The 9,569-nt window shown below is 38.4% G+C and overlaps 2 protein-coding genes across 2 annotated transcripts; both read left to right on the forward strand.

The window, feature by feature from the left end:
- The first annotated feature begins 69 nt into the window (after positions 1-69).
- On the forward strand, positions 70-2,875 carry ppil6 (peptidylprolyl isomerase (cyclophilin)-like 6). Its single transcript, XM_048207038.1, has 8 exons — positions 70-226; positions 333-428; positions 511-699; positions 872-934; positions 1,039-1,186; positions 2,086-2,145; positions 2,272-2,407; positions 2,572-2,875. The coding sequence occupies exons 1-8, from the start codon at positions 149-151 to the stop codon at positions 2,681-2,683; spliced, it is 882 nt and encodes a 293-aa protein (XP_048062995.1). The 5' UTR covers positions 70-148; the 3' UTR covers positions 2,684-2,875.
- A 2,580-nt stretch (positions 2,876-5,455) lies between these two features.
- henmt1 (HEN methyltransferase 1) lies at positions 5,456-9,567 on the forward strand. Its single transcript, XM_048207046.1, has 6 exons — positions 5,456-6,032; positions 6,172-6,287; positions 6,490-6,624; positions 6,724-6,906; positions 7,017-7,197; positions 8,890-9,567. The coding sequence occupies exons 1-6, from the start codon at positions 5,904-5,906 to the stop codon at positions 9,373-9,375; spliced, it is 1,230 nt and encodes a 409-aa protein (XP_048063003.1). The 5' UTR covers positions 5,456-5,903; the 3' UTR covers positions 9,376-9,567.
- The last annotated feature ends 2 nt before the right edge of the window (positions 9,568-9,569 follow it).

Below are 9,569 nucleotides of genomic sequence, written 5' to 3' on the forward strand. Positions count from 1 at the left end.
ATATATAAACTTTAAGAACTATAAAATATGTGAATGAATTAATAAAACGACAGATATTCCCATGAATAAACGTACAGAACGGTTCGTCATCGTTGTGCGCCACTCTCTTCGGTTACCCTGGCAACGGGACGCTTTAACTTTACACAACATGACATCCACTGTACATTTAGAGATCGTCGGTCTGCTAAACAAACATAATTTTCAAATAGCCAAAAGTATTGCGGAGGTAAAGTTTTTAGATGCTGACCATTTTGCATGTTGGCGTGGCTAACTACTAATAACGATGCTGACTGCACACCTGTTCACAAAAGCTATAACGTCTGCACTTACAGGGTTTGAAAAATAAATTCCCGGAGTCATTTGATAATCCAACAGTTCGCCCGCTTCTTGAATGTGACTGGCATGACTATTTAGCTAACAAAAAGAAGGTAAGGCACTTGCTTTTTTTATATCCTTTTTTCTCAATATATCTGCGTTTTAAGAACAAATCAAATACGTTTACTTTTCAAGGAGCTGAGAGGAGATGTTTGGCAGTACACCGGCTGTCTAATGTCCTTCGCAAACGGTCAGTTGCTCGGTGATGAGAGGAAACTGTCCAGCTGGGCAGACAAAGAGTGGAAGTTTTCTTTCCATCGACCACAGGCGCTTTATATGGCCCTGGCTGAGGAGTATTACACCAGCAACCTGCGAAACACAGGGGTAAATAAACAACAAACGACGGAGCGAGACATAACTGATAATAACTGACATTACTGAGACATAACCCAGATAAATAAGTAAATAAATAAATAAAAAATAATTTTATACTACCACAACCATTTAACATTTCTCATAATACCTCCAAGGTGTGCAACATCTCTCTTTTTCACAGCATATTTTTGTTTATATGGATATTGAAAGCGGTGGAGAGGCATTTGGCAGGCTGTTGTTTGAGGTGAGGAAATCTTCTGCCTCTTGATGAGGTTAGTTATAGTGGAAATGTATTTCCGTGTCACTCTTCTTCTCTACTCTGAAAGTGTTTAAAATGTAACCTGCCAGCTGTTCTCAGACGTGTGTCCAAAGACGTGCAGGAACTTCAAGGCCCTGTGCACTGGAGAAGCAGGTTTGTCCAAGAGTAACCTTGAGTTGAGCTACAAGGGCTCAATTTTCCACAGAGTTGTGCCAAATGGCTGGCTGCAGGGTGGAGGTAAGAATCAGTAATACATAAACATTTATGATAATTTAAAGGGTTAGTTCACCCAAAAATGAAAATTCTGTCATTTATTACTTACCCTCATGCCGTTTCACACCAGTAAGACCTTCGTTAATCTTCGGAACACTAATTAAGATATTTTAGTTGAAATCCGATGGCTCAGTGAGGCCTACATAGGGAGCAATGACATTTTGCCTGAAGAAACACACCTAAATCAGTTCATGTGAGTACAGTGGGTTCAATATTACTATTATAATGGGACGAGAATATTTTTGGTGCGCCAAAAAAAACAAAATAACGACTTATATAGTGATGGCCGATTTCAAAACACTGCTTTAGGAAGCTTCGGAGCATAATGAATCAGCGTATCGAATCATGATTCGGATCGCGTGTCAAACCGCCAAACTACTGAAATCACATGACTTTGGTGCTCCGAACAGCTGATTCGATGCGCTGATTCATTACGCTCCGATGCTTCCTGAAGCATTGTTTTGAAATCGGCCATCACTATAGAAGTCGTTATTTTGGGTTTTTTTGGCGCACCAAAAATATTCTTGTCGCTTTATAATATTAATATTGAACCACTGTACTCACATGAACCGATTTAAATATGTTTTTAGTACATTAATGGATGTTGAGAGAGGAAATGTCATTGCTCCCTATGCAGGCCTCACTGAGCCATCGGATTTCAACTAAAATATCTTAATTTGTGTTCCGAACATGAACGAAGGTCTTATGGGTGTGGAACGACATGAGGGTGAGAAATAAATGACAGAATTTTCATTTTTGGGTGAACTATGCACAAACACACACACACACACACACACACACACACACAATACCAGTAAGTACAGTTGTAGTGTATATAAATGTTTATACGTTTTCAATTACAGATATTTCACCTGGAAGGAAAGGCACTCGGGGAGAGTCTATCTATGGTCCAACATTTGAGGGTACATTCTTACTAACAGATTTATGTGGCAAACAAATTATGTAATTCATACTTTAACATAATCATACTTTGGTGCTTAAAATGTGTAATATGCATATAAAAAGCACTAGGCTGTTCTCTTCTCTAGATGAGAGTTTTGTCATATCCCACAACAAGCGTGGCATCCTGGGAATGGCTAACCAAGGTGCTCATAGCAACGGCTCTCAGTTCTACATCACACTACAGCCAGCGTCCTGGATGGACTACAAATATGTGGCTTTTGGGTAATGACCCTAATAGATTGCATAAATATACAAGAAAGCCAAAGTTATCTTAATATTTGGCTTTAAATTATTAATGCAGACATTATACACAGGAAATTCCTTTGCTATTTAACACTCATACAGAAATCCAAAGTCTCCGTCACAGCTTTTGCCCTCTCCCCCAGGCAACTCGTTGAAGGCACAGCAGTTCTAAAGAGACTAGAGGCAGTGCCCACCTACAACGAACGGCCCAAACAGGACTGCAAAATAGAAGCATGTGGAATATTTGAGCCCTGAGTTTTCACATACATATAGGTCATGAAAGCAATATAAAAGGAGAAGCATTTTTAATAACCCTTTTTAATATGTGTGGAAATGACTTTGTGCTCATCTATAAAGTGCACGTTTTTCAATGGTCCACTAATATTTTGCCATATTGCCAATATTTCAGCATACACGTTTAATAAATAAAGTATCCAAAAATTAAAACCTCTCTCTATATTATATGTACGTATGTATTGCTATATCATTATAATTTCTCATTTTTTGATTAATTTATTACATTTCTTATTTTTTTGTGTTGTTTTACCACCTTGTTACAGACATATAGGAGGGTCATCAAATCCGAAAATGCAGCATGAGAGAATACAAAAAGCCAAAACGTAATCTGTTATGCTGCCTTGTTGGAAAATCAAAATGCTTTTGGGGTTTAAAACAGAGATTAGACGTTAACAGACATGAAAGACAACAAGTTATCCAGGATGGTTCTGTTTACAAAGCAGGACTGAAAATGTGGTTTTTAAGACCTGAAAATGCACTGGGTGCAAGTTCGGTTATATAATGGTGCAGTTGAATAAAGTATTGCTACATGTGCTATGTGTTCCCAAACGGTCACATTGGCTGAAATCACACACTTCCCATATAGTACTGAAAAAACATTTTTACATATGATTTGACAGTATATTTTAATAAATATCAAAAATATGAAAGGTGTGCATCATAGCTGACACGTAGATGAACATTTTACAGTTGGTTTTATGACTAAATTATTGCTTTCAAATGTTATTGCGCTTTAAATTATGACATTTCTGTATGAGCCCATATACAGTAGTGAAAAATAGCCATTTTTACATATGATTTGACAGTATATTTTAATAAATATCAAAAATATGAAAAGTGTGCATCATAGCTGACACCTATATTCACACTTTACAGTTGGTTTTATGACTAAAGTGTTCTCTTCAAATGTTATTGAGCTTTAAATCATGGCCCATTTTTGTATGAGCCCATTTACACTAGTGAAAAAATAGCAATTTTAACATGATTTGACAGTATATTTTAATAAATATCAAAAATAAGAAAGGTGTGCATCATAGCTGACACCTATATGAACGCTTTACAGTTGGTTTTATGACTGTAAAGTGTTCTCTTCAAATGTCACTGAAGTTAGAAACGCACATACCAAGGTCGGATGTAACTTTAGAGACGGTCCCTAAATTTGCGAATATCAGACGTCAAACCAACTTTATAGGTGCTGGTCATATAATTAGAATATCATCAAAAAGTTGATTTATTTCACTAATTCCATTCAAAAAGTGAAACTTGTATATTATATTCATTTATTACACACAGACTGATATATTTCAAATGTTTATTTCTTTTAATTTTGATGATTATAACTGACAACTAAGGAAAATCCCAAATTCAATATCTCAGTAAATTAGAATATTGTGAAAAGGTTCAATATTGAAGACACCTGATATCACACTCTAATCAGAAAATTAACTCAAAACACCTGCAAAGGCTGTTAAATGGTCTCTCAGTCTAGTTCTGTAGGCTACACAATCATGGGGAAGATTGCTGACTTGACAGTTGTCCAAAAGACGACCATTGACACGCTGCACAAGGAGGGCAAGACACAAAAGGTCATTGCAAAAGAGGATGGCTGTTCACAGAGCTCTGTGTCCAAGCACATTAATAGAGAGGCGAAGGGAAGGAAAAGATGTGGTAGAAAAAAAGTGTACAAGCAATAGGGATAACCGCACCCTAGAGAGGATTGTGAAACAAAACCCATTCAAAATTGTGGGGGAGATTCACAAAGAGTGGACTGCAGCTGGAGTCAGTGCTTCAAGAACCACTACGCACAGACATATACAAGACATGGGTTTCAGCTGTTGCATTCCTTGTGTCAAGCCACTCTTGAACAACAGACAGCATCAGAAGCGTCTAAAGACAAAAAGGACTGGACTGCTGCTGAGTGGTCCAAAGTTATGTTCTCTGATGAAAGTAAATTTTGCATTTCCTTTGGAAATCAGGGTCCCAGAGTCTGGAGGAAGAGAGGAGAGGCACACAATCCACGTTGCTTGAGGTCCAGTGTAAAGTTTCCACAGTCAGTGATGGTTTGGGGTGCCATGTCATCTGCTGGTGTTGGTCCACTGTGTTTTCTGAGGTCCAAGGTCAACGCAGCCATATACCAGGAAGTTTTAGAGCACTTCATGCTTCTTGCTGCTGACCAACTTTATGGAGATGCAGATTTCTTTTTCCAAAAGGATATGGCACCTGCACACAGTGCCAAAGCTACCAGTACCTGGTTTAAGGACCATGGTATCCCTGTTCTTAATTCAGGCAAAAGGAGCCCCAACTAAGTATTGAGTGCTGTACATGCTCATACTTTTCATGTTCATACTTTTCAGTTGGCCAAGATTTCTAAAAATCCTTTCTTTGTATTTGTCTTAAGTAATATTCTAATTTTCTGAGATACTGAATTTGGGATTTTCCTTAGTTGTCAGTTATAATCATCAAAATTAAAAGAAATAAACATTTGAAATATATCAGTCTGTGTGTAATGAATGAATATAATATACAAATTTCACTTTTTGAATGGAATTAGTGAAATAAATCAACTTTTTGATGATATTCTAATTATATGACCAGCACCTGTATGCCAGTCCATAACGTCTGAATTCAGTATTCATAAACTGTAGTTATAAGAGTAGGCTAGTATGCGTCACGATCGATGTCTGTCATCATCTCACACCAACGCAAGTTAGCTAATAGGCGCCATCTTGCGATTCAAAACACGAATTACAACTGACTACGACAAGTAACTGCAAATGAATAAGCCAATTAACAATAATGTAAATTAATATCATAATATTGTTGCAGTATTCCTTGTTGCTGTGCCAAATGCTCGTAATGGACAATTTTTCTTAGCGGAAACTTTAGGCTATTGTTCAAGTAAGATAAAATAATTAAAATAATATTTTCCATCAATTTATTAATTTTGTATGTGTGCATTTTATCCCTGACAGAATGGGGATGAAATTATAATCAAATAGTTTCATATGGAAACAGTTCACGGGACCAAACGATATTTTGCCGCTCAACGGTCCAAAATATTTTTTTAAAAATGCATTTGCTTTAATGGCCGCTGGTAAACACTGATTGAGTGTGTTTGAGTAAAGCACTAAAAGGATTCACGCAGCTGAGCTGAGGCATCACCTCGATTTTGTGTTTAATGAGGAGGACTGACAGCCGAGCAGTCCTGACCGAGACACTCACCATGACCACACCGTTTTCTCCCCCGCTGTACATGCAGCGATACCAGTTTGTTATCGATTACGTGCAAACCTACCGACCTAGAAAGGTAAATAAATGTCAAACTTGCATTTTAAAGTTAAGTTGCGATGGCCTTTGACGTATCGTTTGAGCTAGCCTGCTAATCGGTAGTCTTTTTACATGTTCCTACCTGGATTTGATCTCTTCCTTCGTGACTCCGTCCGCAGGTCATCGATTTCGGATGCGCTGAATGTCGCTTACTGAAAAAACTGAAGTTTCATCGCAACGGTATACAGCTACTAGTGGGAGTTGATATCAACAGTGTCGTCCTCCTGAAAAGAATGTAAGTTTGGCAACTTGCCTGCAAACCACCCATTTTTGTGTAGTATTAGATCTCATAAGGCCAATGTTTTATACTACAAAATTGGAATTAAGGGGTTTTCATGTACTTTGGGCCATCTCAAAAATGCAAATCTGGCTTCCTGTGTTCGTCCATCTTGTGTGATTTTTGATTTTTTTTTTTTTTTTTTTTTTTTTCTTGCCAGGCATACATTGGCTCCACTTGTGAGTGATTATCTTCAGCCAAGTGACGGGCCTTTGACCATTGAGTTGTACCAGGGGTCTGTCACAGAGCGGGAGCCGTGCACCAGAGGATTTGATCTTGTGACATGTGTTGAGCTGTAAGTGTGCCACATCTTTTGTTTTTCAAGCATATAAGCTAAACATTATTTGAAAATTGTGTTCTACTTGAGTTTGTCAACATCTCTTACCCCTTTGAGAATCGAACATCTGGAGCTTGAGGAGGTGGAGAGCTTTTCAGAGGTGGTATTTGGGTACATGGCACCAGGTGCCGTGATTGTCAGCACACCCAATGCAGAATTCAACCCTCTGCTGCCGGGCCTGAGAGGCTTCAGAGACTGTGATCACAAATTCGAATGGACCAGAGATGAGTTTCAGACTTGGTAAGCAAATGTTCAGTATCTAGTGTAAACATTTTCCAGTGCTGATTTAAGGATCAATTTTAAACTAATTTTTTGGCTAAAAAAATGTCCCAATTCTCTCTCTCCCTCAGGGCTCACCGAGTTTGTAGAGAATATGGTTACTCTGTGCAATTCACTGGAGTTGGAGAAGCTCTTGGCCACTGGAGAGATGTGGGATTCTGCACACAGATTGGTGTGTTCCAGAGGAATTTTGATGGGATAAATTGGTCCATGAGCAATGCTGAACGCTTGGAACCTTCAGTGTACAAGCTGGTGAGAAATTTGTATTTTTTTCTTATGAGGTGTTGCACTTGCATTTTCTTATTTGTTTAAAGGAATTATAATCATCATATACTTTGTAAATCATTATTTTATCACTTGCACCAAAGCAATCACAGTTTAGTTTAGTTTTAGGGCTGAAACGCGCAGCAAAAACTGAAGTGAGAAAGTTGCCATGAACTGATCCTTGCATGTATTTCTTTTTGATCACATAATTTTTAATCAAAAGAACAACTTGATCTTCTGGTGGGATGACAGACTTTTCTCCAATTCCAATCTCCAATTATTTAGTTTAAATCCCGCCCCTTTTGGACTGCAAGCTCGCTTACAGATCTTTCTCCATCCAATCAACAACTAATGCATTGAGCCCAATCCCACCCTACATTTTTTCTCCTCTTTTTTCATAATCCGTTTCACTCAGATGTATGTCACAATATGGAAGAAAAGATCTGTTGCTACTTCCGTTACATCCCGACTTTGCAATCTTCGGATTCGGAACAATATGCAGAACAGTAGGTTGTTCGGCAAATTCTCTTAGTAGTTTTTACATTTTCAGTTTAAAGGCTGGGTAGGCAATTTGTTCCAGAAACATTTTTTGTTATGCTTGTTGAAAGTCTCTTCACATCCTGATGGCAATCACCAAGTTAAAGGGTTAGTTCACCCAAAAATGAAAATTCTGTCATTTATTACTCCGATGGCTCCGTGAGGCCTCCATAGGGAGCAATGGACACTTCCTCTCTCAAGATCCATAAAGGTACTAAAAACATATTTAAATTGGTTCATGTGAGTACAGTGGTTCAATATTAATATTATAAAGCAACAAGAATATTTTGAGCGCCAAAAAAAACAAAATAACGACTTATTTAGTGATGACCGACTTCATGAAGCATCGGAGCATAAATGAATCAGTGTGTCGAATCATGATTCAGATCGCGTGTCAAACTGCCAACGGCTGAAATCGCATGACTTTGGCGCTTCGAACAGCAGATTCGACACACTGATTCATCTGTGCTCCGAAGCTTCCTGAAGCAGTGTTTTGAAATCGGCCATCACTAAATAAGTCGTTATTTAGTTTTTTTTGGCGCTCCAAAAATATTCTCATCGCAAATGTTTGCGTTTCATTGGCGAAACTATCAACACTGAAATCAATCTGCAGCAGTCAGGTGGTACAGTTCAGAGCTCTTTAAGTTCATTATTTGAGACATGAGGTAGTTTTACGCCGTCTCTTGTGACACTTTTGTTTGCTCCCTGCTGTAAGCGTTCGTGTTTTGAATGCGGCGTGGCTTTGGAGAACGCTCTGAAGGGAGGGTGGGATCTTATGCTTTCGAAGCGTTTTCCGAAAATTGCATACCCTACCTTTAATTTTATAGATGATCTTTTTGACTAGGTAAGATGTTCTGAATGGTCCATATGTTTTCATAGAAAAGTAACTCTCATCACAAAATGAAACGGAAGTTGGGATTTAAACAAACAAAATGATTGAGATATTTAAGATATTTGATTAAAAATTAAACATGTATGAATTAATAGTTCGCAATAAGATCAATTTCTACTTTGCATTTAGAAAATGGAATTAATTTCATGGCAACTTTAAAACTTACAAGTTTAAGCTAAAAAAAGTTAGTTCTTGTCTGAAAACTGCTTATTGCTCTCACGTCTCATCTTTCTTTGCTGTTCCTCATTAAGTTATATAAGGTGGTGTATCCGAGCCTGTGTGATAACAACATCTACCAAAAGACTTTGGTTAATGAGGTTCTGTATGAGGCACAACACCTAAAACAGGAATGGATCAGCAGACTGAACATGGACTCCAACAACAATGCACATTTCTATGGTCCTCCATTTATGGAAGCTTTGCAGCATGGGGATGCATGCGAGTTGCAGCCTGTCTACCAGCAGGCCGGCAGCATTTGCGTACCCTTGATGCGTGTGTGGTTCAGCCCCAGAGTGAGAGCACTGTGTGGGAGTGTGCAGCGTCTCAGGGAGGAACTGCGGGAGGATGAGAGGGTGAGGATGAGCGCCGATGGAATGGTGGTAAACCTGCCTGCCGATGATGAGGAAGAGGTGGAGGAAGAAAAAGAAGAAGAGGAGGATATGAAAACAGAATCAAGTGTATCAAAAAGTGTGGAAGAGGACTGGGATAGGGAGCTTGGGGGTTACGGAGGTGTATAACAGATCCGGAAAGCTCTGTAACCAAAATATAAAAAAAGAAAGCTGCACTTTACAAGGTGTTTGTTCGTTTTTGACCATATTGTGTAGGCTCGTCTGAAGGACATATTTAGATAATATGCCCAAATCTGTGATCAACTGGAAATGTTCTTGAGAAGACAACCAATAAACGTCATTAAAAATGCAAATATGTGACA

Source organism: Megalobrama amblycephala, linkage group LG11, assembly GCF_018812025.1.
Source record: "Megalobrama amblycephala isolate DHTTF-2021 linkage group LG11, ASM1881202v1, whole genome shotgun sequence".
Classification (NCBI taxonomy): domain Eukaryota; kingdom Metazoa; phylum Chordata; class Actinopteri; order Cypriniformes; family Xenocyprididae; genus Megalobrama; species Megalobrama amblycephala.

Bases quoted from the DNA above. Each gene is read 5' to 3' on its own strand.
- henmt1 (XM_048207046.1), top strand. From the start codon at position 5,904: ATGAGGAGGACTGACAGCCGAGCAGTCCTGACCGAGACACTCACCATG. The intron at 6,625-6,723 runs GTAAGTGTGCCA...TACCCCTTTGAG, and splicing joins CTTGTGACATGTGTTGAGCT to AATCGAACATCTGGAGCTTG. The intron at 7,198-8,889 runs GTGAGAAATTTG...TTCCTCATTAAG, and splicing joins AACCTTCAGTGTACAAGCTG to TTATATAAGGTGGTGTATCC.
- ppil6 (XM_048207038.1), top strand. From the start codon at position 149: ATGACATCCACTGTACATTTAGAGATCGTCGGTCTGCTAAACAAACAT. The intron at 227-332 runs GTAAAGTTTTTA...CTGCACTTACAG, and splicing joins TAGCCAAAAGTATTGCGGAG to GGTTTGAAAAATAAATTCCC. The intron at 1,187-2,085 runs GTAAGAATCAGT...TTTCAATTACAG, and splicing joins TGGCTGGCTGCAGGGTGGAG to ATATTTCACCTGGAAGGAAA.